Source organism: Lepidochelys kempii, chromosome 7 (assembly GCF_965140265.1).
Source record: "Lepidochelys kempii isolate rLepKem1 chromosome 7, rLepKem1.hap2, whole genome shotgun sequence".
Taxonomy (NCBI): Eukaryota; Metazoa; Chordata; order Testudines; family Cheloniidae; genus Lepidochelys; species Lepidochelys kempii.
In genome coordinates, this window is record NC_133262.1 from 40,985,786 (window position 1) to 41,013,783 (window position 27,998).

General features: G+C 39.6%; 1 protein-coding gene across 4 annotated transcripts in view; it reads right to left on the reverse strand.

Moving 5' to 3' along the window:
- Nucleotides 1-24,026: 24,026 nt before the first annotated feature.
- IARS1 (isoleucyl-tRNA synthetase 1) overlaps nucleotides 24,027-27,998 on the reverse strand; it is a 198,308-nt gene continuing 194,336 nt past the window's right edge. For all 4 annotated transcript variants that reach the window (XM_073352336.1, XM_073352335.1, XM_073352337.1 and 1 more), the window contains one exon: nucleotides 24,027-24,623. In XM_073352336.1, the coding sequence (XP_073208437.1) occupies nucleotides 24,541-24,623 (83 nt within the window). In that variant the 3' untranslated portion in view covers nucleotides 24,027-24,540. The remainder of the gene's footprint in view (nucleotides 24,624-27,998) is intronic.

Genomic DNA, 27,998 nt, shown 5'->3' on the forward strand with positions numbered 1-27,998 from the left:
CCCATTCCATTTCACTGACAGATATGTTCCACTATCTTCACCATCTACAACTTATCTCCACAAAACAAAATAAAAGATTAATTTAAAGAACACTTACAAAGTGAGGCTCTAACTGGTGCCAATGCAATGTGCTGCTGCACCAACCAATTTGTTAACCAACAACATTGGAATTGAATAGCCCTGTAATAGAGCCGGACTCACCTGGTGGCACCTCCTGCTGGTTGTCCTTGGGAATTAGCTCATCAGCCTCTGGAGTGCCCTCTGCCATCTGGTGATCTGCCTTACCACCGGCCCCAATCCCTCCCAGACCCGGTGCCTCCTCCCACTCGGGTGCTGTCCCCTGGCAGTAAACCCCAACAATCCCTGAGGGTCTCTCCTCCCCAGGGAACGCCCACCCACTACCCCCACCTCACCTCAGTCTGGGCTACTGCCAGTCATCGCTTAGCCCCGCTCCCCAGGGCAGACTGCAGTGTATCAGCCCCACATCAGAGGTGAAGAGGTTTGGACCTGCTGCCTCTGTCTAGCCGTGGGCTGCCCCCTTGCAACCTCAGTACCTAATAGGCCCTAATCTAGGCCTCGCAGCCTGGGGGTTTCCAGGGTGGAGCTCCCCTGGCCTTTCCCCCTCAGCCCTGCTCTAATCTGGGTATTCCCTCAGGTCCCTGCAGCCAGGCCCTTCTGTTTCTGAACACAGAGAAAGACTCTGGCTAAGCTTCAGCCTAGCAGCCCCTTTATAGGCCCAGATGCAGCCTGATTGGGGCATGGCCCAGCTGCGACCATTTCCCCAATCAGCCTAGCTTTTCTTGCCCTCAGCCCTGGCTCTCTCCCAGGGCTGGCTTTTAAGCCCCACAGGGCAGGAGCGGGTAACCACCCCGCTACAAGCCCTATTTCTTAAATTTTGAGGTCTCTTCTGAAATTCCTGAAACAAGTGTACAATATAACTACTTATATTTATATAGTACAACACACCTTCCATCCCCAATGATCCCAATGCATCTTACTCGCTGTGTACACACAGCAGTCATTTCTCCTCCTTTTAAAATGCAGCTGCTGCTAGAATGAGCAACCACGTAAGAGAGGAAGGGCAGAACATTTTATCCAACTGAAAGCGTGGCTGGGAATTAAGTAGGTAAAATGCAGTTATAACCAAAATGGAGTCTGGCAAGGCTAACAGGGTCAGCCTCACATCCTTTTATAAGTAAGTGAGATATTTAATTATCAGAATTGGTCAGTATTACAGTTTCAGATCTCTTCTGAAACACTTAGCTGCCAGCAGCACAGTGCCCCCTAATATCAAACTAGGTCACTGACCTAGAAAGAAGAATGCCACCGACTGAATTACCAGCACAATTTCCTCCAGTAATCTCGCATTCCCTTGGAAGTCTCCCATCCAAAAACAGACCAGTCCTAATACTGCCTAGATTTTTAAGAGCTAAAACAGTTATAACTTAAGATGATGACTGTAACACATCCTCAAAGTTTGTCCATGAAGATTTATACCAAACAATCAGTTAACGTTCCCCGTGAGGAAGCATCTTCTCATACATAAAGTTTGAATATGGTATGCATTACAGAAAGAGATTGGGAGAAGTTGGCTTAAAAAAATCTGACTTTCATTTGGAGAGAATTGATGTCTGACTGCAAGATTCTTAAACATACTAGAATACAGCACTGTGCTGCTATATTTCATTGGTCTCCCTTTCCATTTTGTATCACCTCTGATTCTGCACCAAAGGAAAAGAGATGAAGCTGGAACCTAGGGTCACAGCAGAGAATGTATAGTATGATATGTACCTAGCTGTAATGCCTTTGGAATGGCCTAAATTTGCCTGTTAGATGGACTTAACCACCATCTGGTGTGAAAAGCAACTTTATAGCCCAGACATCACAATCTAAACAGTGCCCAAATTGCTGACCTTTCTGGACTGACCCCGGTTACAGAGAAGAGCAACTAAAAATTACTGATTGACTTCTTTCTAAAGTAAATCTGACACCTGCCTGGAAAGCATTCTCACAGTTAAGCAATATGTTAAACCTGACATCAAAGTTGATGAACTTGCAGTGAAAAGCATTTGTTCAGAAACTAAGTGAAAGGAGAGTTCCTTTGGAAGTTAGTATTTGGTGGAAATGTCTAGTACACACCTAATCTTAAAAAGCTGTCACCTGAAACATACAGCAAACAGGCATGAAATAGCTCAGAGCCCAGAGAATTCTTATTTTATTAAAGGGCTACAGCCAACACTGGCAGATGCATAATTTGTCTTGCTTTTTGCTCTTAAATTAGTTTACCAAATGGATGTTGATATAAAGGGGGATGGAGGAGGTGCACATTTGATTTTTTTAAAAAGCACTCTAAAACTCATTAGCAATCACACCAGGATAAAACAGTTCATATGCAAAATATACTAAAATTTGAAAGGAAACAGTCTGGTTTCAAGCTTTTAAAAGATTATTATAAACAACTGATTTCAGTATAACAGAAGAGGTGTTTTAGAGTTTTACAAAAATTCTCTGACAGTTCTTTTGCGTTCCTCGACAGGTTTATTAGGCAGTGGCCTTTGATTTTAAAAACAAAATGCTATGCATTACTCTGTACAGAGGCCATCATGACAAGTAATTTAGGAGGATTTTTAGAAAGGATGGATGGATCTTTTTATAAACATTCACGTCATTTGCAGAAGTCTACTTATAAGGAAAAAGTCACCGTTGTCACCTTTGTCTGGCTTGTCCTTGTCTGTTCCTCCATGAACACAAGTCGATGCCACACAATTCTATTTTGTTGCGAGCACATTCTTTCAATTTCTGGCCAAAGAGTTTTGTCATAGGATCAGCCCACCGTATTTTCAGTCTGCTCAGCGGCAGGGAAGACAAAGGAAAAAGTAGGTAGAAGAAAAGTGGATATGGATGCTGAATGTTGAAGCAAAGAGCATTTGTGTTTAAATAAAATGGAGGCACTGTAGATCTCAGGAACCCAAGACAGAGTGCCATAGAATATTACATTACAGTAGGAGCTAATTTACAATTCAGGCATAAGGCTACTTGAGATTTTATTTTGGGGAGCTGGACATAATCACAAATTGACTTCTAACAAGACTCCTCCTTATTTTTCTTGTAGCTACATGGTTTGTATTCAGAGTCAGGTACTGATAAAATAATCTGCGTGGATTGTGTTTCAGACTCTTGGAGACATGGTCAAAGTGACAAAGAATTGCTATATTTTGAATTTGGTTAATGATTAAATCCTTGGACCTAGGTTGGAGACATCTGAGATGTAAGGCAAAATTCAGGCAAGAAGTTTAACTTTAAGTAGGTAAGACACAAGGCAACAGCAAAAGGTCAATATTGATAAGAATTTTCCGTGATTATTGACATGCTTGATTCAACAGAACAGTCCACTATTTTTACAAATAAATCTTTTGCTTTCTACAATATTTTCCCAGGGGAAAAAAGGAATAATTGATGTAAGTGCTAGTTGTCATCACTGGTTCTGGCAAAAATTTACTGTGCAAACGTTATAGAAAAAATCCTGAAGCAAAATATTTATCAATACTACAAAAGTCCTGTCACAAGTCAAGATGGATTTAGCAAGTTCAAACACATGACACAGAAATGGTCCCAATGGTCATAATATAAATATCAGATTTAGCTTGCTGCTGTTTGGTTAAGAAGATCCCTCTTATTTTGTGGATGAGAGAGTTCTGAAATATCTTATTTACAGTGAAAAATGCCAGCAACATTTATGCTGTTTTGCTGGGATGCTCACTTATCCTTTATACTTGTACTGCTAGCCTAAGGCACACATAACAAAATCAAACATCACAAAGGCAAGGCCAAGTTGCCCAAAAATATGGTTTACAGCAAGATTTATTTGTATATATATGTAAGGTAAGTGGTCTGCAGGTAAAATCTTTATGTCAGGCTAGTGGTTGTCAAGGTAACTAATCTGAAAGCCATTAGGTTCCACTCAGAGAAATCCATGTCACTGTAAAAGAAAGTTAATGCTGCTAATAAACTGCTTTTCTTTTAGATTAATATTGGTTCTTGTTTTCTCACTTTTCCAACCTTTGGCCAAAAGCTGCTGTTTAAGATAGTACTCTAATTTCTTACAACATGTTGTAAAAAGTCTCTCAGTTTCTTTTACTGAGCCCTAAAACTGGCTTTTTAGCTAACCAGATGTAAAACCTCCTATTGTCCTGATGATGTTGGTAAGGTTATAAACATTCCTGTTACCTGAACCTTTGTGTGTATCTCCAGGTATGGAAGTATTTCCCTGCTTATGTATAGGATTTGGTATTAGCCTGCTTTCTCAGCTAATTATCATTAAACAAAAAGGTTAAGGGCCAGATTTATTTTTAAATTAGTTGTAGAGTTATGTGCACAAAACACATGGCTAATTTGGCCCCACATGACCAGTATTTCACATGGCTAATTGGATGTACAAATAACAATATTTAGCCATTCCCTTCGTGTATGCAATTATCCAAAAGATATGTACAATCATGGACTTTGCATGTGTGTATCCAATTGCATGCTTAACTTCTTTAAAAATTCAGGATTGGAATTTTTAGACTTTTATAAAGGGACTTGCCAATGTATTGAAAGTACAGCCAAGATCACTTAGGCACCTAAATACCTTGAAAAATGTGACTCTTGGTGCTTTTACATTAGGTGCATTCATTTGGCTAATCCATCATAGATCTTTAACATATGGTGTCAAGGTTCCTTCCCCACTCTGAACTCTAGGGTACAGATGTGGGGACCTGCATGAAAACCTCTCAAGCTTACTTTTACCAGCTTAGGTTAAAACTTCCCCAAGGTACCAACTATTTTACCTTTTGCCCTTGGACTTTCGCTGCCACCACCAAACATCTATCCGGTATTTATTATTGGGAAAGAGTTCGTTTGGAAACGTCTTTCCCCCCAAAATCCTCACCAAAACCTTACACTCTCCTTCCTGGGGAAGGCTTGATAAAAATCCTCACCAATTTGCATAGGTGACCACAGACCCAAACCCTTGGATCTTAAGAACAGTGAAAAAACAATCAGTTTCTTAAAAGAAGAATTTTAATAGAAGAAAAGGTAAAAAGAATCACCTCTGTAAAATCAGGACGGTAAATACCTTACAGGGTAATTAGATTCAAAACATAGAGAATCCCTCCAGGCAAAACCTTAAGTTACAAAAAGACACAAAGACAGGAATATCCATTCCATTCAGCACAGCTTATTTTCTCAGCCATTTAAACAAACAGAATCTAACACATATCTAGCTAGATTACTTACTAAGTTCTAAGACTCCATTCCTGTTCTGTCCCCAGCAAAAGCATCACACAGACACAGACAGACCCAGACCCTTTGTTTCTCCCACCGTCCAGCTTTGAAAGTATCTTGTCTCCTCATTGGTCATTGTGGTCAGGTGCCAGCGAGGTTATCCTAGCTTCTTAACCCTTTACAGGTGAAAGGGTTTTTCCTCTGGCCAGGAGGGATTTTGAAGGTGTTTACCCTTCCCTTTATATTTATGACATATGGTGTTTCAGACATGAATGCAAATATTTTGAAAAACCAAAATATATACATAAGAACAAATGTGCTCTGAAGAATTGTACAGTACAAACCTTGAACTTTCCTTGCTGCTTATGCCATGTGCCCAACTAGCAAGTCAGCAACACATTGGTTACACTGTTCAGGCACTTTTAGGTACAAAATTAGACTCATACATTTGACCTAAAATAAAGAGCATCTTAATCACAGTATCTCTTGACCTATATGGGTTGTAACAAATTTTTCTGTATGAACCCATCAAAATGTTTGGAAATTCCATTTCCAAAAGCTTTTCTGGAGTTGATCTGAGCTTTTCGAGACATATTGGATAATTATGTTATTTCCAATAGTTCCTGGTGGAACAGAAATATCTCAAGGATCAGAAATACCTCTGGTGAGCTTTTATCACAGAGTTTCAGTATATTGCCTAAAAATAAAGAACAAAAAAAGTTAAGTGAACTTTTTTCAAAACTCAGTAAAGGGACCAGGATCTATATAAGTGTGGGGAAGGTTTAAGTTGATTCTTATTTTGCACAAACCAGTTATCCCAAGTCATTAGTGGAAGTGAGAAACTATTATTTGAACATGGAATTTACTTGCATATTTTAGGCTCTTGGGAACATCCTATGAAAAAAATCATATTTCACTTTTAGTCTTAGCATTGTAGCTGTTGGTCAGTGGCGACTTTTTCCTCTCTCCACATTCACAAACTGTTTTGTTGCATCTAAACAGTTACAGATAGAACACTAACATCTACCTTCCCAATGGAACAGATGTTCTGCAAAGTAGAAGGTAAGACCCTGTGCAGTTTTATATTAGGAAATCTATAGTGCTTACAGTACTGCTAATGTGTGGTATTACAGCCATTCAAATTCACCTTAACTCTTAAACCCACTAAACAACTTACTAGACAACTAACTGTCCTAATTCTGCTTAGAAAACATGGATCTCAACAGGCAAACAGACCCAGCAAACAGGAAGACATAGCTGCAGACTCTGTGCTTGGAGGTAGAGGAGATTAATGAGTGGTGTGTTTCGTCTGTCCGTCTGTTTTCCATGAGGATTGTACAGCTAGGCTGTGGGCCCTTCCATATGGGAAGCTCTGTTTGTGTCTTGGTGTGAGCCATGTGGCTTGGACACTTTGAGTCTTTTATCAGATCTGGTGTTTGAAGAGTGTTTGAACTATTCAGAGACTTCATACACTCCTCAGTATCTAATCCCTCCCTGTTAATGGGAGGGTGGAGCTGAGTAGCAAGGCTAGTATATAAAACAGCTGGTAGGCAAACTTCTGAGCAGGTGAATAGGAGTGGCAAACAGGAGTTAATCAATCGACCCAAACATGGGTTTATGGAAAATAGATTCACTGCCTGGTTTTTGAAGCTAGATAAATTCAAGCTAGAAAGAAGGCATAATTTTTTTAACAGTGAGTTTAATTAACCATCGAACAACCTACCAAGGGTTTGTGGTGGATTCTCCATCATTGGATATTTTAAAATCTAGATTAGATTTTTTTCTGAAAGATATGCTCTAATTCAAACAAGAATTAATTCAAGGAAGTCTTGTGGCCTCTGTGATATGTGAGGTCAGAGCAGATGATCACAGTGGACCCCTCTGGCCTTATAATGTATGCACACTTTGGGGAAATTAGATCTGGATCCATAGTATGTCTTGGGCCCTGCTCTTCCCAGTTAGAGATTGTAGAAGTAGAGGTCCCATTAAACCATTTTTTCTACATCCAATAATACTGGGTTGTTACACGAGTTGTTTCCTTCTTCTTTCAAACGTATAGAAAGCAACCAAGTAGGTTAGAGTGGGATGGGAGTTGCCCAGGATTGACAGCCTGAAGACACATGGGCAAAGGACTATCAATGGTGCCCTGTACTGTGGACTATCACTGTCTAATGTTGTTGGGTTTTGTGTAGTAACAACTGCTGCTTTTTGTTACTGCGTGTGTGTGTGTTCTGAAATGCCCTACATACAGCAAACATTTCACCATTTTTGCCTGCAGCAATTAAAAAGTCCTATTTAAAAAAAATCTATACTTTGATACAATTTTATGTGAACTTCATTAAGGACAAGTCCAGAAATTCCTGCACTAAAGGCAGAATTAACAATCTAAAGTCTGAGATGAGAGTCTAAGAGAATCCTATGCAGTGGCAGAGGCTTCCCCGGGGTCTTGTAAGCTGCAGACATACAGAGGAGATGGATTTAAGTGTATGTACAGTTATGTAAGACCCAAGAAAACAAACCCCAGCTGTGCAGCATTCTTTCTGGATACAATATTGGGGGGGAAAGGTTGATTTATTGTACAGGACAGCATTGTACCCATGAGGGAAAAGACACTCAATTTTGTAACAGCAAAAAGACTCAAGCAAAACATCAACCATTCCTTGAAACATCTCTAAGATTGTATATACACATTACTTACTTTTAATGAGCTGCAGTGGCATATATTAATCAGATATTCTAAGCTAAAGTTACACCATAATCATTACAAAGTACTACAATTATAAGGGAGTTTTCAAGTAGATGTACTTAGTACAGATTAATATTTCTTTAATTATATAACTTATTGAGATCTGAATACAAATGAAGCTATACTGTGACAAACTTTCTGAGTACGCAGATTTACTGGCTTCCCGGGAGCAGGCAGACATGACAAACCTTCACCAAGCTCTCATAATTTTTTTCTGTCCATTTATCATATGCTTACAATAAAAACAGCAAAGATTAATTATGCATATTTTTGAGCACACAGAAAACTTAAATAAAAATGTTAAATACAACTTATATGTAAGATCTGCACAAAACACTCACTGGCCTTGCTAAGCTTTAAAAGGCATTCTAAGATTAGTCTGGCATGTATGTCAAGTGTACAAAAACAACAATGTAAAACTTTTTTTTAAAATGCTGGTACAGACTGTTTCGTGCCTGTATCCTTATTATGCTCAGTGTATTTATAGGAAATGACTCAACTTTAAAATAGTTAAAAGCAAGGAACACTTCTTTTATTGGGGAAAATTGGTCTTCAGATGCTGAGAGGCTAGATCTTCAATCTGCAACCTTAGATAAAATGTGTTTTACATCACACTGAATGTGACCTATATGGACTTCATAGGATCACATTTCCTCATACCAAATTTTTTAGAGCTTAAGTTAATATTAAGATGATGAGGTTCAATAAGGATAAGTGCAGGGTCCTGCATTTAGGAGGAAGAATCCAATGCACCGCTACAGACTAGGGGCCGAATGGCTAGGCAGCAGTTCTGCGGAAAAGGACCTAGGGGTGACAGTGGATGAGAAGCTGGATATGAGTCAGCAGTGTGCCCTTGTTGCCAAGAAGGCCAATGGCATTTTGGGATGTATAACTAGGGGCATAGCGAGCAGATCGAGGGACGTGATCGTTCCCCTCTATTCGACATTGGTGAGGCCTCATCTGGAGTACTGTGTCCAGTTTTGGGCCCCACACTACAAGAAGGATGTGGATAAATTGGAGAGAGTCCAGCGAAGGGCAACAAAAATGATTAGGGGTCTAGAACACATGACTTATGAGGAGAGGCTGAGGGAGCTGGGATTGTTTAGTCTGCAGAAGAGAAGAATGAGGGGGGATTTGATAGCTGCTTTCAACTACCTGAAAGGGAGTTCCAAAGAGGATGGCTCTAGACTGTTCTCAATGGTAGCAGATGACAGAACGAGGAGTAATGGTCTCAAGTTGCAGTGGGGGAGGTTTAGATTGGATATTAGGAAAAACTTTTTCACTAAGAGGGTGGTGAAACACTGGAATGCATTACCTAGGGAGGTGGTAGAATCTCCTTCCTTAGAGGTTTTTAAGGTCAGGCTTGACAAAGCCCTGGCTGGGATGATTTAACTGGGAATTGGTCCTGCTTCGAGCAGGGGGTTGGACTAGATGACCTTCAGGGGTCCCTTCCAACCCTGATATTCTATGATTCTATTATAGCCCTGAAACATTTTATGGTTTAGTAAATAAATCTTGGAGGGTTGTGAGTGAAAGAGGTAGGAAGGGGAAAAAGAAAAAGCCTTGAAACATGTGCCTAAGCTCCAGATCTCCTGAAACCTACAGCTGTAGCCCCATTCCCCAGTTCAATGCCTAGCATTACTCATTTCTCTTGTCTTAATGTAGGTCCTGCCCTCGAGCTGTGGGGGGCTAAATGCTGATGCCCATGCAGAATCTCCTTTAATTTATTCCCCCTGTTTCTCCCCTCTTTAAAGAAACATCTCAAAGTTTTTCATTGCTCCCTGGTTTGTTTGGAATGAGCATTGCTGGCTCCTTATTTATTACTTTTCTTTCCTGTCTATTTGATCATCTAGTTTTGTAACATATAGGACCAGATTGTGACATCCTTACTCATGCTGAGTAGTACCTTACATCATGAATACCCCATTAAAGTCAGATTAGTAATCGTTCCTACAATGACCGCATCACACTATTGTATTTTATTGTTGTATAATGCACTGAGAAGGGAGGCAACTTTAAAAAGATAAATTATTAATAGGCAATTAGAAGTCAGTGGGGCACTCAGGATCATCTCTTCCAAGCAAAGTAGTAATGAACATGAGGAATAGACTGGAGGGAACTGCAAATGCAAGGAAGAGAATCTTACCAAATTATTATGAGCGCACAAAAATAGTTCAAACATATTCAAAGATGAGAGAGCTGTACAGAGATCCAACTTGGAAAAGGGTTTCCTGTTTAAAGGTCAAGTTAAATAAGGCAATATAAATGTTAATTTATCCTCTTACAAGGATTATCAGACACAAGAGCACTGTGATTTGAATATGAGCCTTGGAAAGCTAAGTGCTGGACAGGTGGCAATTCTTGTCCTGGGCACCACCTCTGTATTTGCCTCCTCCGTGAACTGTCTTTCTCCACTGTATGTGCCATATTTAGGTAGCACAATGTGATGGTTACAGCACACATGATGGTCAACATCAATGAACATGGTTGTGGGGAGAGAATTTCAAATAGCAGACACATTAAATGTATTTCATCTAGTTTTCTGCTTGACTGAAACTGCTTTGCCTAGATATTATAAAACACTCATTTAAATCCCAATCCAGGCATTGAGGTTAGATTATATATGTGTTTGCATATATGCAGCAAAATGTAGGCAATTTAAGGATGGTGTGGGAGCTTTATCTTGATGTGATTGAGTATTCTTCATTTCACAGTCAAACAATTTGACTTCACATTGGGGGTATTGTCTTGTACTTTGAGCAGGGCACTGGAAGTTAGGACTCCTGGGTTCTGTTCTCTATTGACTCGCGGTGCCTTTAAGCAAGTCAATATACTTCTAGGTGCTTTCGTTTACTTATTTTAAAAAATGGAGACAATGATTCACAGAAGTGAAAAGACTCAATTAAATTAAATATTTTAAAGAGTTGTAAAATCAGCAGATGGCATATACTATGTAAGCATAAAGCTGCATTTTATTAAAGTAACTCTTGCCTGTGCTGTGAACTTTTACTACATTTCAGCTTCACATGAATTGTCCCATCAAACTCTGAAGGTTGGGGAAGGAGAGATTAAGAAGATGAAGACTGTGAATTATAAACTTGTTCCTTCTCCTCTGTGAAGAAGGTTGCAGCAGTATCAAATGCTGAAAAAACAAAGACTAATGTCTTAGTTATGAATAGCTTTATCAAAAGAATAGGTAAGATAAAGGATACTACATGAGTGTATCTCAAAATGGGGAATGCAAATGAGATGTGGCAAGTAACATTTAAACTCACTGTTGACTCATTAGACAAAATAGAATATGCACTGGAAACAGCTTATCTAGCACCCAGGCTGTCTCCGAACGTATTCGCAAGCCACCATTTTTCAAATCCCTGCTAAAGACACATCATCTGCCTCAAGAAGATGAGTAATAAAATTATAAAAATAATTTTCTTTAGGCCAGCATTTAGATCATATTAATCTTATTTTTGGATTCCCACCTAAGGCCAACAAATCCTCTCCTTTGTATTCATTCTCACTTGTTATGTCACTGTAAAACTCTGTGTGGTCACCTTTGCCTGAGCCAGAGGTTGCAAGAGTTTTTCCCGGATGCAGACCTTGCTATCATGATCCATGCTTTTGTCACCTCTAGACTGGTCTAATGCAATGCACTCTCCCATGGGGATACAACTACCTGGAAGCTGAAGTTAACCAGCAAGCTGCCACATTCTACACTAAATGGAGCATCTCATCAAGAGCACATGACAGCAATGCATCATGATTTGCACCAGCTGTCTACTGGGTTCTACAGGGAATGTAAAACATTGCTTTTTTTGATTTGCCGTATAAAGCCCTAAATGACCCATGACCTCAGAAACTGCCCCCATCCCCATCACTCTTCATGTGATATGGAAAGATGCTGGTTTGGTGTAAAAGAGCGGTTGCTGGCAGGGTATTCTCCATGTAGTCTACTCTGACTTGGAAACTCACTCTCCTCCAACCTTTTTGACCCAAAATAGCTCAGTGATCGACTTGCAGGGCACATTGCAAAAAGCCACCATTTTGACAGGGCTGGACTGGCTGCGGTTTAGCTTATGTATTTGGGAATCAGGGTGATAGATTTCTCATTTGTTGTGATTTTTTGCTGTCTGGAACTTTTATGTTGCTGGTGTGTTGTTTTGTTATAGTTGTTCTGGTTACGGATTGTATTTTTATTGGATGGCAAGACACCTACACCTTTGATACTAACACTTCTCTATCTCTACAGGAAATACCTTGCATTAGCCTTTTTCACGGCTGCATCACGCTGCTGGCTCATAGTCATGTGATCAACGAATACATCCAGGTCCTTCTCCTCCTCTGTCACTTTCAACTGATATGTCCTCAGCTTATAGCAAAAAATTCTTGTTGTTAGTCCCTAAGTCCATGACCTTGCACTTTGCATTATTAAATTTCATCCCATTTCTATTATTCCAGTTTTCAAGGTCATCCAGATCTTCTTGTAGGACATTCTGGTCCTCTTCCATATTGGCAATACCTCCCAACTTTGTCTCATCCACAAATTATATTAGCACACTTCCACTTTTTGTGCCAAGGTCATTAAAAAAATGTTAAATCAGATTGGTCTCAAGACTGATGCCTGAGGAACTCCACTAGTAACCTTCCTCCAGCCTGACAGTTCACCTTTCAGTATGAACCGTTGTAGTCTCCCCTTTAACAAGTTCTTTAACCACTTTTCAGTTCTCAGTATCGCCTGTTAGCTCCATTGGCACCATCTTTCCTCTTAGTGTCTATTCTCTCTACCAATCATGCCCAAATTCTGGCACTAAGGAACATTGATAAGGCTAAAATCACCAAGACTGACAGGGATGCTGGAACAATTTTTATCATGTGGGTGCGGAGAGCCATTGAACCAATCTGTAAACCCTGTAAAAATGGAAACCACTTCAAGCCAGAGGGTGCCAGCAACACCCCTAGCTCCAGCACCTATGAAGACTGAGATGGTCTTTCACTCCTGAGATAAGTTCAAAAAATTAAACATAACCCTCACTTCTTACAAATGAAAAAAAAATTATTTCAAGGATAGATGCTGCATTGCTCTGTGTTGGTCTCTCTAACCTACGGGACATAAATGGCAATCGTGGAAAAGCCTCTGATCATATTCCAGAGCACTATCATAAAATATTTACAACAGCAGGTGGACTACAATGTTTTGTTAACCTTGTAGCTCAACAGTGTCCTTTAGAGGCCAAATTTGGAATCTATGTGGTTCCCCCCTTTAAAACGTTACCGTGTTTACTCTGGTTTATTATTGTGCTTGTTTTATGCTCCCTGTGAAATTCGTAAAAATGCTCAAGTCTCTCTCTTCATTAATTAAATCATGTGTAAGAGGAAAATGCAGGCAGATCCCTAACCACAGAGTTACTGCTGGCCACCACTATAAAATATCTTAATGGCCCTTTTGAGAGGAATAAGACATTTTTTCAAAGTGATTTTTATTTCTTGTAAAAATAGTTCTAAATTGGCAATATTTTACAAAGACTATTACAAAGGTACGTATAATCTATTTGGTATTTTATGACCCCATATGAAGTACCTTGGCCTCTTGCCACTCCAACACCTTCTGAAAAACATTCATTTAAGAAGACAATTGTGCAGTAAAGAATGAACATAGTTTGTATTTCTCTTATATCCCTATCCACTCCTTTGTCTCCCCCCCCAAAAAATATGCACATTTGCATGAAAATATGGTCTATGTCATTCTGATCATACTATATTCCTTCCTTCCCCTTTTTAATATGAGGGAAACTATTTAAAAAATAATTGCTGGTTAGTCTGAGGCCAAGGTCTATGTCTCATGCTGACATCACAACCAGTTGCTATGAAGATAACTATGATGTCACAGACTGATGACTGAATTTGGGTGGAAAAGCACCAGTGGGGGCAGATGCATTCTAAGGTCTGGGTTAGTGGGAGTTTTGCAACTGAGTTGAATGGGAAACCAGATAAGGCTAAACCATAAACTGACATATTAAACTTTTAAAAATGCAAACATGAGGAGTAATCAGACTATTTCTTAGCTCCATAAGACAGCACTGATTTAATTTGTTTCTTTTCTTGGCAACTCCTTTGTTCATGTCACAAATGTAAGGTAACAAATCAGTAAAGCCATGGTTTAATTTTGCAACTCACACTTGGCAATTCAGACACATCATAAAAGTAAGCTGAAAGCAATCAGACGTGGAGTTAAGTTAAGTAACACTGCAGGCTAACAGCCAAGTTTTCAAAAAGGCCCTTAATATTTTTTAAAACATTAATGAACTGTCATTTATAACATTAAGACAATAACAAGGTATTATCATACCCATACATTATGCTTAAAGAATAGTATCTTGGGAGTGAATAAAGTACTCAATAAAATGAGAGTGGGAAAAAAAGGAAAGATTGTCTCAAACTCTTAACCTCACTCAGGCCATGTCTACACTGAACTTTCATCGCTAAAACTTCTCTCGCTCAGGGATGTGAAACCCCTGGCCCCCTGAATGACAAAAGCTTTAATGACAAAGTGCTGGTCTGGACAGTGCTTCGTTGGCTGGAGCCACTCTCTCCTCGATAAAGCTACCGCCCCTTGTTCTTGGTGGTTTTATTTTGTCACCAGGAGAGCTTTGTGGAAGAGGAGGTGGGAAATTTTTTGTTTTGTGTATAGGTTTCTTTTGTGTGGAAAAAGGTTGCTGGTTGACTATTGGTATTTTTTTCCTTAATTTGATTGATTAGCTGTTAACGGCACCTAGAGTCTCTAACAGACATTCTTTTTATGTTTGTAGGCTGAAATAGACTCAACAAAACAAATAAAATCAGAACCGCAAATTCACCTGACACCTGAAGCAGAAAACTCAGCTCTGAAGGAGAAAAGATCTAACGCCTAGCAGGAACATTGCAATTTGGACCTCAGCCTTACACAGCTGAAAGAAAAACTAACAGTGAGAAAGGACTCCCTTCCTACCATGTTAAGATACTTTATCTTCCAATGCTGAGCAATACTGGCTACCTGAGATAAGAAACACAGAAGATTGAAACATTACGTAGCCAGTAAAAACAGCATCACGTGATACAGTAACTAAGGAAAATGACATCACGACAAATTATTTTTCCCTTAAACTGTATTGAAAATGGTTTCCAGCAATTTCTGCTTAATGCTTAACTTCTGTGGTGGGGTTCTCAAATGGGGGGTCAGGACCCCTCAGGGAGTCATGAGATTATTACATGGAGGGTCGCGAGCTGTCAGCCTCCACCCCAAACCCTGCTTTGCCTCCAGCATTTATAATGTTGTTAAATATATAAACAAGTGTTTTCAATTTATAAGGGGAGGGCACAGTCAGAGGCTTGCTATGTGAAAGGGGTCACCAGTACAATAGTTTGAGAGCCACTAGTTTATGGCTAGTTACCAGTCAATCTGTCTTGTTAATTTTCAACTGTAAAGTTTAGATAAATTCTATGTCACTGACAATGATATAGCAGACACCAGAGAGAGGGGTTAATAGCAGGGCTGGCTCTAAGAGTTTTGTTGCACACTGTGGAAAACATTTTTGGCACATCCTGAATGGGCGGGGGGGAAACGTGATTTGGGGAACATCATGGTCATCTGCCCCTAAAAATGACCTATTTAACATAGTTTTTGGGCTGGTAGGAAATAGAGGATGATGCTGAACAAGGAACAGGCCACAAAGAACGTGGTAGGAAGGAACCCAAGATGAACTACTTCCCATGGCAGTTGCTCTAGGGCATCAAGATTGGGAATGTGTTGTTTCCAGTTCCAATAGCCTCAGTATAACATAAAATGACTTGGATTATTCCCTTAAACTGTAATTTAAATCCCACTGATTGCCCATTACATGTACACAACTGATCTTACCACCACTTGGCTTCAGAGATGCCTATATTATGTAAATTTTTGCACACCCTCTCTACTAGATCTTTAATATAGCTACTTTTTGATTCCTTCTGTACTATAGCTTCAGCCAAGCTGATGGTACATCTGACTTTTTATTAACCCATATGTTGGGACCAGTAAGGGCCAAATTCTTGAATAGATCTAAACAGGACTAGGAAAATCTGCTGGGGCATCCAGTTTGCACGTGTAAAAGCTGGTAAAAATGGACACAGCTACCTATCTTGTACATGAGAATGTAGGATTGGCATACCCAGACAAGAGAACTCAGGGATTTTGCCAGTGTATTTGTCTAGGCCCACATGAAAATATGGTTAAAAATTAAGTCCTGAACTAAACCAAATAGAGTGGAATAAAGGTGCTGAGATACCACAATGAACACACTAAGAACCTGAAAAGACTAAATGTCTCAGATCATCACACATGGATAGAGCGAGTTTATTTTCTCCCCACAGTAATCTTCACAAAGCGTCAAATCCCGGGTTTAAGCATCACTTGATAGTAGGTCTTCACACAACTAATTCTGATGACACATTGTCCTTAAACAGTAAGATACTTTTTGCCTCTCTCAGTTCTTGCCAAGGACCTTCCTTGCTTGATGACCATTGCTCCTGTTACAGGAATAATATGCTGTATTTCATCAGCCGCAAGTCTGGCTGGACTATTTCATGCTATTATAAAAGTTGATGGAATACAGTAGAACCTCAGAGTTACCAACACCAGAGTTACGAACTGACCAGTCAACCACACACCTCATTTGAAACCAGAAGTGCACAATCAGGCAGCAGCAGAGACCCAAAACCAAAAAAAGCAAATAAAGTACAGTGTTGAGCATAAATTACTAAAAAAAGTAAAGCACCATTTTTCTTCTTCATAATAAAGTTTCAAAGCTGTATTAAGTCAATATTCAGTTGTAAACTTTTGAAAGAACCACCATAACTTTTTGTTCAGAGTTACAAACATTTCAGAGTTACAACCTCCATTCCAGAGGTATTCGTAAACTCTACTATACTCACATAAGCATAGATTGCAGACTCAATTATCCTAAACTAGATTTCTCCACTAATTCTTAGACCTTCCTCAAGTTACACTGATTGGCAGAGCTCACTTCATATATAATTAGTAATCAGTATAGCCCAAAAGAGCTTAAAAGATAAAATATAAAGGCGTTTGGATGTATGATTAGTCACACAACATATGGTATAATTTTGAGTTCTGATTATTTTTCCTTTGCAAATTACCAATTCTGCTAAGTAAAGATAATGATTTGTCCTTCAAATGTACTAAAGATGATATTCCATGGAAGTACCTTATGCACAGATGTCTAATTGTCATATTCAATCAAATACAGCAATTTATAAGCATTGGGTACCCTGGCAATTTATCAGAGATGTGTGTGTCATTGTTTTAATCACTGAAGAGTATTGGGAACAAATTGCAAAATGAGGGTAATTTCCACAGAATTCCCTGACCTCCAAACCAAGAAGCTCTTAAAATGTAATACAGAAACGTATTTATGGATGGTTTTATTTGGGCATTAAGTGCACCTACAAGAATTTTTTTTTTAAATCTACCTTCTGAGGAGCTGAGTGACCTATCATTAGAACTCTTTACCGACAGGGACAGCAAATTAGCTTAAATATTCAGACTTAGGAGAGAAATAGGAGAGACTTTTCTGCAATTACATAAAAGTTATAATTACATTGGTTATATAAACATTTTAACTGTGAAAAAAGTTAGGTAACTGGAGATGCACACTGCCCCAACCCCAGCCAACCACCACTCAAAGCACAGCAAAACAGTAACATTAACTCAACAAACAGAGCTTCATGCTGTAAGCTGCTTCCATATGTTTACAGAATGGAAGTTTCCTTTTTTCTTCCATTTTGTCGTCTTTTTTTTCTTTTTTCTTTTTTTTTTTTTAAGGAAAACCTTGGGGACCATGTATCAAGTTAGTTTACACTAATGCACAGGCTTTTCATTAGCTGTTTTGTTGATGTCATGAGCTGATACCATGCAAAATCATATCAATAACTACTAAAAAAAGAATAATTGCTTCCTGCTTAACCAATGTGACAAGGCGTTCTAGACAGCTCTCAAGAATTATGAAGGAAAGAGGAAATTAGAAAGATTCACAATAGCAAAGTAGCTATTGTGATCATATTTGATGCAATCGGCAAACAAAACTCAGTTGCTATGAAAAAAATGATTGTGGATAAAATTTTGATGGGAAGAAAAACTTAAAAAAGGCCTAGAGGAATCTATACCTTCACTGAAAAGAAGTTAACCATAAGAAGTGCCGTGATAATAATTGCCATGAAGATTTTGTCTTTAATATTTTATTGAGTGCACATCAACAATGCACAAACACAGGTTTTCGGCACTATACATTCATATGGAAAAACTAAATTAACACCTTGTAACATGACTATACAGATCCACCACTTCAGTCTGAATTACAATCTGGGGGGAAAGAATCTGTATTGACAGAGCTAGACCCTGAAATCCTCTCTGTTGAGCTGGAGAACAGGTGCAGTACCAGGAGCAGCAGAACCATATTTCCCCACATTGCCTTGCCAGTATATCTTAGTACTCACCTGGAGAGATCAACTCTAAGGGAGAGGATCTCTGGTGTCATTCAGCTGTTGGCCCCTCTGCTGTGTGTGCTAACAAGGGTGCCAATTGTGGTGGATTTTGTGGAGTAGACACCTCTCCGGTAGGAATTGTTTGGATACAACCCACTCTTATGGCCCAGTCCAACTCCCACTGACTGCAAGAGAAGCTAGCACGAGCCATTGGGTACACAGTGGCCATCAGATCAGGGAAGAGGGAGTTGTATAGAAGAAAAATATTGACAGGTTTCAGAGTAACAGCCGTGTTAGTCTGTATTTGCAAAAAGAAAAGGAGTACTTGTGGCACCTTAGAGACTAACCAATTTATTTGAGCATGAGCTTTCGTGAGCGACAGCATCCGATGAAGTGAGCTGTAGCTCACGAAAGCTCATGGTCAAATAAATTGGTTAGTCTCTAAGGTGCCACAAGTACTCCTTTTCTTTTTAAGAAAACTATTGACATTTCAAAATATAAATGTCCATCCTTTCACTTGTTGAAACCACATTGCCATGATTTTGGACACAGTTGCAATGATAAATCTACATTGTTACACTGCCTAAAGCTCCCCAGCAATAAAGGACTTGCTCAGCAGAATTCAGCTCTTGCAGATTGCTGAAAGGAACTTATATTTCAATGAGATGAGAAAGATGGGATGCTGTATTGTTGTCATCTGTTAAAAAGTGAGAGAGAAAGGTCAGGGGATTGTTGCCAGGACTGGAAGATATAAACTCTTAAAGTAAGGACATGCTCAGCACTTGATACAGGCTTCTGCAGCATTACATCAAAATGGCCCTGGACCTAATTTATACAACAAAAGACAGTTTAGAGGGAAGTCAATTGAAGTACATAAATCCTAAAGAGTATCACATCAAGTCAAGCAACTATTTTTAGCTTAATCGAGATGAAACAGCAAGACAGGAGGCACAAAAATGAAAGAAAAACTAATTTAAAAAAAGTAAGTAGGAAACTTTCCACATCTCATGAAAGCTCATGAGACAAGATCGCTGAAGAAATAATTAGATAGTACCCTGGGGGAAATGATGACTAAAAATGGAAAGGGAAATAAAAAGAGTTCAACCCAAAGGGTCATTGCTTGTTCCCAAAGATTTCTTACAGTAAGTTTTATAGATATGGGAACTTGATGAGCTAACACTGCAGCAGCCAAAAGTTGAACTTCTATACTAATCCTCATTTGTTAATTACACAACACTAATATGCATAAAAAGGGGAGGCCAAAGTAATCTGGTGACCTAGCAATCATGCTCAATAGTGCCATGTGAAAAAACTCAGGCTTAATCCATTGTCTGATTCTTGCACTGACTACCTGCCCTGGGTGGGCGGGTGGGTGTGTCCCCCTGTGAATGATGACTGATCCTGACTGACCCATGGCAACAGCATTTAAGGACACTTCTGACTTTGTGACAAAATCAGCTGTAGTTGGAGACACCATGTCTCTTCCATCCAATCACAGCTCCGGAGGAGGATAGGATACAGATATGAGAACATGGGTGCGCGTCTTAAAGGACTAGTGGGGAAGTGGGGAATAAACAGAGAGAAAGGGAAGAATACATGGGGGATACAATGAAGAAAGCGAAAGAAGAGAGAGAAAAGGGGGGAGAGGGTGGGAATACTATTTATGGCACTGTGCAAATTAAGACACTAATCCTGGAAAAATAACCCTGAAAAAGGAGCCCTGTACCCATGCAAAGCCCACACACAGTTCTCTTTGGAAGATCAGTACTTCAAAAAAGCTCAATGGAAGCAAATTATTTGAGGAAATTGCAGCCTTAACTTTGGTTCTTTTCAGTGCATGCTGCACAGCCCTTCTTTTATATTTAAGCACAACCTTTATCTGGAGAAGAAGAGCAGAGTGCAGTGAAGGAGTTATGCAGGCAACTTATCTAAAGACAAAACTCAAATTGTTAGTTGAATATGCTCCTTGACATGGAGAACAGTCTTGCACTTGCTTGAAAGATGATCCCTTGTGCCATGTGCCACTTGAAGCAAGACTCTCAGACTTGCAGTGATCCCAATTAGCATAATGATAGAAACTACAAGTACCATCTCATGCCATTCGAAGGGTGATAACATTCACTTCAAAACACACATATTTGGGAATACATAATGCATTATTCTAAATGGAGAAAATAAGACCAGGTAACATTATGTTAAGACAAACCAAAAGCTGGGAGGGGGGAAAAGTAATTTTCACTTTAAACACAACTAAACCAGACACAGGGAATCATCTCCCCAGCATATCTCCCTGCCAATGCAGGATTTAGCTTCCTGTAGTAATTTGTCTTGTTCAGTTTTAATTGTCTCTAGGGCCCAAAACAAAGCTTACAGAAGTCAAAGAGTCCATTGAGGGGTATTTCTAAAAGTTCTCATTGAGGAATTGTTCTGTCGCATTATATATCTCTCTGTCAAGATGTTTTTCCCAATATTCAACCCATATTTCTTATTTAAATTTCATCTAGTTGTACGCAATTTGCCTTGTACTATTTGTGAACTTCCAGATACACAGTAATTTCTATATTGGATCAGACCAATGGCCCACCTGCTCCAGTTCGGTCTCTGACAGTGACCAGCATCAAATTCTTTAGAGAAAGGAGCAAGAAACTCCATAGTAGGCAATTATGTAATAACCTGGCATAGTGGAAATTTCTTCCTCACCCCAGTTACTGATTTGATTACACCCTGAAGGATGAGGGTTTAATATCCCTTATGAAAATAGATCAAAAGGTATCAATTTTTTGCTCATCACTGCATTGCCTTGTTTGTCAATCTTTCTGTTAATCATGTGTCAAAAAAAAAAAAAAGTTAAATTCCAGGCTCAGTCACACCTACGCTGTATTGTGTTGCCTCTATATAAGCAGTTCAAAATTGCCTTGTTCTTTTTGTCAAATTTTAGACTACCAACTCTTAGGGCAGGAACAATGTTTTCTTATGTCTGTACAGCACATTGAGATGCTACTGGAAACACGATAACTATTACCATCTTCCATATAACACTGTGCACTTCTCTCAGAGTAACTGCTTTCCTGCTTCTTCCCTCTCCCATAGATCTGGATTTTAGATGATTTTTCCAGATGATAGGTTGCATTATTCCATGTTAAGTCTCATTTTTATTACTTCTTGTCTATATTTCTCATTTGTTTAGGGCTATTTGTTTCATTTCTCTGTTCTCAAGCATATTTGCAATGCCTCCCACTTTAGTGCCACCTGAAAATGCTATTAATATACACAAATCCTGGCACCGCTCAGATTCTCTGCCTTCTTGCACCACCTTCTCTAACCACATTCTGGTCAGACCCTGCTTCTGAGGATTCACGGAGGCGCCTCTTCTTGATTTGTAGCCTAACATCAGGGTCTTATTTCTGTGTTCCAATCCTGGTTTGGGCGCTGATAAGCTGTGGGACATAAAGCGAAGCAGTTGCTTGCTCGCTCTCTGTAGCTTAGCACCTAACTTGTCATGCAGGAGCACTGAACATGATCAGGTAATATTTGTACAGCAATTTGATAACACAAAGTGCAAATATTACTATTAATGTGAGAAAAAAAATCAAGTGATGTTCCAGAACCTCGCTCCCAACTTGTCCTCACTAATGCAGAAATTGCTTTCCTGTGCCTCACAGGAAAGGAGGTGGAAGTGGGGAAGCATTGAGGGTGAGATTTTTCTAGAAGTGCTCAACGTTAGCCTGACTTTTCTCCCATTGAAGTCAATGAGAGTTCTTCTTTGATTGCAGTGGAAGCACATATTGAGATGCACGTTGAGAGAGGTCTGTCATCACTAACTTAGCTTTCAGCCACTGCTGTGACAGTCAGTCAGGGTACATGCTTTCTGCAGTAAACATTCTTGTGAAAATATGTAGTAGACACATGCAGATGACTTGTGTTAATACAAAGACATCTCAACATTCCCCCTTCATCCCTACAGAGTAAATAACGTACCCAAACTATTTATCTCCAAAGATATTCTTTTTTTTTATTGGAGTATCAACAAGGATTACTTTTAACAATGCAACATATGTATTGTACTTTTGCAAATAGCCTTTGGAGTGAAGACTGGTATAAAAAGAAGGGGAAAGCAGCTGTTTTATTTTCATCTGCAGAATATACCAGCTGCTTAACTAGGAAGCCTATTTTGGCTACATTTTCCTGGATACAATTGGGAGATCATCAGACTTAGCCCATAGAAGGTATTCCTTTGCTGCAGGGTGGACTGCATTTTTGGCATGAAGCAGCACTGTGCATACTTTGAGAAAGGGTAAAGATTCTGAAAGAGATTTTGATTTTTTTCTACTGGTAACTCAGATTCTGATTCCAATTCATATCCCAGTTGTTTTTTTTAAGAGCTGTGTAGGACGTGAACAAATAGGATTTGTGTGACTAAATGCCAAGCAACTCTAAGATGCAGATAATTGTGTCCTATGTTTCAATATCCTCATTAAAATGGATTTCTCATCTCATTAATAAGATTTTTATTTCAGTTTTTACTCTGCTTTTATTTACTTTCTGTAAAAGTGCAAAGCAAAGTCATTAGCTGTAGATCAGCAGTTTTATCTTCACAGAAGGTATAATCCTGAACACATTACTTCAAGTGCAAGGAAAGATGGCAATAAAATGAATGCTTATTTGATTTTCATGTGACTAAATCAAGAGATAAACATGGTTTACGGGAAAATAACTTGGCACTGTCCAATACTTCTAGAACTGTGCATTCCCAGTATTTCAGGAGATACAGATTTTCAGAAAGGGTTTCATCACACTACAGGCAAATACACATATGTAGCTACATGCTAGAAACTTGCTCCACTTCTAGTGAATTGTGTGTATCCCACTGAAGAACAGTAAGCAAGCATAATAAAAGTGATGTTTATATTTGCCACTGATATAGTATATTGTGGAAAACACTATTCAATATAGTTTTATATCTACATTTAGCATGAAGATGAAAAAGAAATGGAGCATAAGGATGTAGAGCAAAGGAGAGGTATTTTAACTAAGTATTGGTTATTCTTATGAGAGTCTTTTCATCATTCCTGTTTCCAATTTACTTAGCTTTCTTCAAAAACTAAGAGAGGTAAAACAGTGATGGTAAATTTTATGCCAGTATTTCATAGTGAGCACAGACTCCAATACCATATCACATCTCTAAAAGGAACCTGTATGAAATCAAAGTGTCAATTTCATAGGATCAGAGAGTCTGATTTATTTGTTCTCTTCCCTCTTTGGACCCTAGGAAAGTTCATGAAGTAAGGGTTTTAGTCATTTGGGTTATCCATCAGAATACTGTAAACAAAACTAAAAACAAAAATGTTTTGCAAATTTTACAACCTAACCATCCATAACATCCACTTAGACAAACTGTACAAGTTTCATGTTTCCTTTAGATTTTGCTGAACCCCAAGGAACCAATGTACCATCTTTTTTAAGGATGTAGGGAAGTGAATTACCACCAAATCAGGAAACATTGTTTTGGAGATAAAGAAAATTTATTGTTCCAAAGTATGGAAATTAGGAAGTATTTTCATCAACATCACACTTCATTAAAACCCAACTAGTGTGAATGCACAGAACTGGGTAACTCTTTCCTCATTAGTTTCAAAGCTATAGTAACACACCCCCGGACACACGGCTTAGAAAATTAAAGATAGCCTCTGCATAAAGGACAGGCAGAGAACAGCATCACTGAGGTAAGAGTCCATTTCTTTCAGGCAAATTACTGCATAGATATCTAGGCTTAAGATCTGACATTACTCTGAATAGCCTTTATAGTAGCTTATGATAACAACAAAAATACATTGTATTTGAAACCGAAAGCAGCATATTACACATGCACTGGTAGAAAACATCATCGGTGTACAATTGCTGATGTTGAAAATACTGTACACAACTTGGATGTTCATTAAAAAGCATACGAATCAGAGTCAGATCTCTCTTCTGTGAAAAAAGTCTACATGGGCTTATTCATAAAAACGGAATCATCAGCATTCAGCTGTTGTTGGTATAACATGAACATACAGAGTCTTCGTATTTAGGGTCTTCATGGAGGTGTCCTTTGTAATCTCTGAACAAAAGGCAAGAGAAAAGATGGAACAGAATTAGCAATCTCTATACAACAGAACATTGTCAACACTCTTATTTCCATATTCTGAAATAATAATCCAGTTCTCTTTATCTCAGCCAAAATGATGCTTGGACAGAAAATTCTCAGCTGAAATCAGATCCTGTCAATGATAATGCAATGAAGTCAAAGGAGAGATCAGCATACATTAAGCTTGCCACTCATCAAAATTTCCAAGGTACTAGTATGGTTTCAACAAAGCTAACATGCAGTTTAAGATTGAAGGACACAAACGTCCCAAAATATGTTCTGGGACAAAGCCCTCAGCAGTTTCAAGTATTCATAGTGTTACGTGGATCATGATGACGATGGCGACGGGAAGACCATGTTACATTGCAACAATATGGAGTCAGGAGTCCATTATGAAAAAGTTAACAGTACAACATGATGAAATTGTAGGATACCTTAAATGACACAAAAGTCCCCATTTTCTTATCTCTCGTTACTTATGTGCTAGAACTGTGTAGCTCAAAAGCTTGTCTCTTTTACCAACAGAAGTTGGGCCAGTAAAAGATATTACCTCATCAACCATGACTCTCAGACTTTGGTACACGAATACTTTTCTCTTCATCTTATCTTTTTGCAGCATTAAAGATTCTGAACTGTGCTGGTTGTGGCATTCAGTTGAAGAACAAGAAATCCTGACTCCCAACTCCATAGATACTAATGTAAACAGAGGTGGTTAGCATACTGGGCTAATATTCCTGATAGAAAATCACCTCTCCTGCTAGAGCTGGTCACTAAATGTCTTCCAAATAAAATTATTTGAGCAGCATAAAGTGTTCAAGGATATTTGGGAAGTTTTCAATAGACAAAATACTCTGACAATTGTTTACATTCATTCCTCCATATGGCTGCCTGCTCCAAGCAGCTTTAGCTGAGCTCAGTGCTACTAAGAACACAACATTCAGAGAAAGAGAACAGGGGTGGGAGAAAACTAGGTGGAAAAAAAAAATCTGTAGTCAGAGTGAAAGTGAGTTGCACTGAGCACATTTAAATGTTTATTTTAGTCTCCTTCCATTAAATAATACATGCTACATACAAAGAGTTTAACAAATAATAGAAGAGTCAGTTATAAATACATGTGGTGAAGTATACCTAAATAAGCCATATGCTACTGGTAAACTGTCTTCCATTTCCTTTTGTAAGATGAAGTGAAAACAAAAGCAGCACAGAACAAAGAATGAAAAAGTCATTTTATCTAACTCTCTGCACTTGAGATGTGAATTAGTGTGCCCAAAACTAAGAGCAAAAACAAAGTCTCATTGAAGTCTGATGGATTAATTTCTTCTGTACCACCTTTATCCAAGGATCAAGGCAATTTACAAATTAAAGCTTCAGTCCTAAATCAAGCATTTGCTAACATGCAGGTGTGATGTTACTGACACAGACTGGGACTGTACAGAACATTGTTGCAACCAAGGTCCTGTAGTGGCACCAAATCTTGTATAAAGGAGGTCAAATAAGGTGTCTAAGACAAGGTTATCATTTGCTGGTTATGATTATGCTATCTGTATGCATGTATAATTTTTGTACATAAAGTTATAAGTATTGGTTGTATACTGTCTGTATTTCAAAAACTTGTGCTATGCTTCTGGGTGACACCCCAGACAATTTGGGAAGTGACAGGGTCGGGCCAGATGGCTACAGGAGAGTAACAGAAGGCAGATATATTAGCCCCAGGTTAAGTAGGTTCCTTTTCCCTGGGTAAGGTAACAGGGAAGGTTCCAGAACAATCAGGAACCTTCTGGAGACAATTAAGACAGACAGACTGATTAGAACACCTACAGCCAATCAAGAAGCTCTTAGAATCAATTAAGACAGGCTAATCAGGGCACCTGGGTTTAAAAAGGAGCTCACTTCAGTTTGTGGTGCGTGTGTAAGGAGCTGGGAGCAAGGGGCACTAGGAACTGAGAGTGATAATGCATACTGTTGGAGGACTGAGGAGTACAAGCATCATCAGACACCAGGAGAAAGGTCCAATGGTGAGGATAAAGAAGGTGTTGGGAGGTGGCCATGGGGAAGTAGCCCAGGGAGTTGTAGCTGTTGCACAGCTGTTCCAGGAGGCACTCTAGACAGCTGCATTCCACAGGGCCCTGTGCTGGAACCCGGAGTAGAGGGCGGGCCCGGGTTCCTCCCAAACCTCCCAACTCCTGGTCAGACACAGGAGGAGTTGACCTAGACTGTGGGTTCATGAAAACGGCCAAACTGAGGGCCATTGTGAAGCTCCAAGGTGAGCAAATCCACCAATAAGCACAAGACTCACCAAGGTAGAGGAGGAACTTTGCCACAGGGGTCAGAACTGCATAGTCTGCTTGATGGCCCATTAAGGACCATCCATAGGCACCAAATTCTGGCACCAGTGGGTGCTCAACCCCCCTCATCCCTGCCCTGACTCCACCCCTACCCCGCCCCACCCCCATTCCAACCACTTCCTCAAAGTCCCCGCCCCAACTCCACCCCCTCCCTGCCCCATTGGACTCCCTCCCCAAATCCCCGCCTCAGCCGTGCCTCTTCCCCACCTCCTTCCCTGAGCATGCTGCATTCCCACTCCTCCCCCCTCCCTCCCACAGCTTGTTACACCGTGAAACAGCTGTTTTGCACCAGCAAGCGCTGGGAGGAGAAGCGTGGACCCGGTGCACTCAGGGGAGGAGGCGGAGGTGAGGGGAGGTGAGCTGGGACAGGGCGCTTGGCTGCCAGTGGGTGCAGAGTACACACCAATTTTTCCCCGTTGGTCTATCCATGGAGTTGGCACCTATGGGACCATCAGCTATACAACTGACCCATTGAAAGAAGGCAGATACACGTAACTCAGCAAGGTATGCAAGGACATGCCTATGGACAGAACGCTAAAGTTTTTCCATGCCATGTGCTGGGTAGCTTGTTTTTGGAACAAAGGAAGCACAGGTCACATCGCAAGAGACTATAAAAGGCAGCTGCATCTCCTCCATCTTGTCTACAATCCTGCTTCTTACCTCTGGAGGAACTTTGCTACACTGAAGCTCTGAACAAAGGACTGAATGACTCATCCAAGCTGTGGATGTACTCCAGAGGCTTGATGTGAACCTTCAGTTTATTCCATCACTGCTACAAGCCTGAACCAAGAACTTTGCCATTACTGTATGTAATTGATTCCATTTAACCAATTTTAGCTCTCAACTATATTTCTTTCTTTTTATGAATAAACCTTTAGATTTAAGATTCTAAAGGATTGGCAACAGCATGATTTGTGGGTAAGATCTGACTTGTATATTGACCTGGGTCTGGGGCTTGGTCTTTGGGATTGGGAGAAACCTTTTTTCTTTTACTGGCATATTG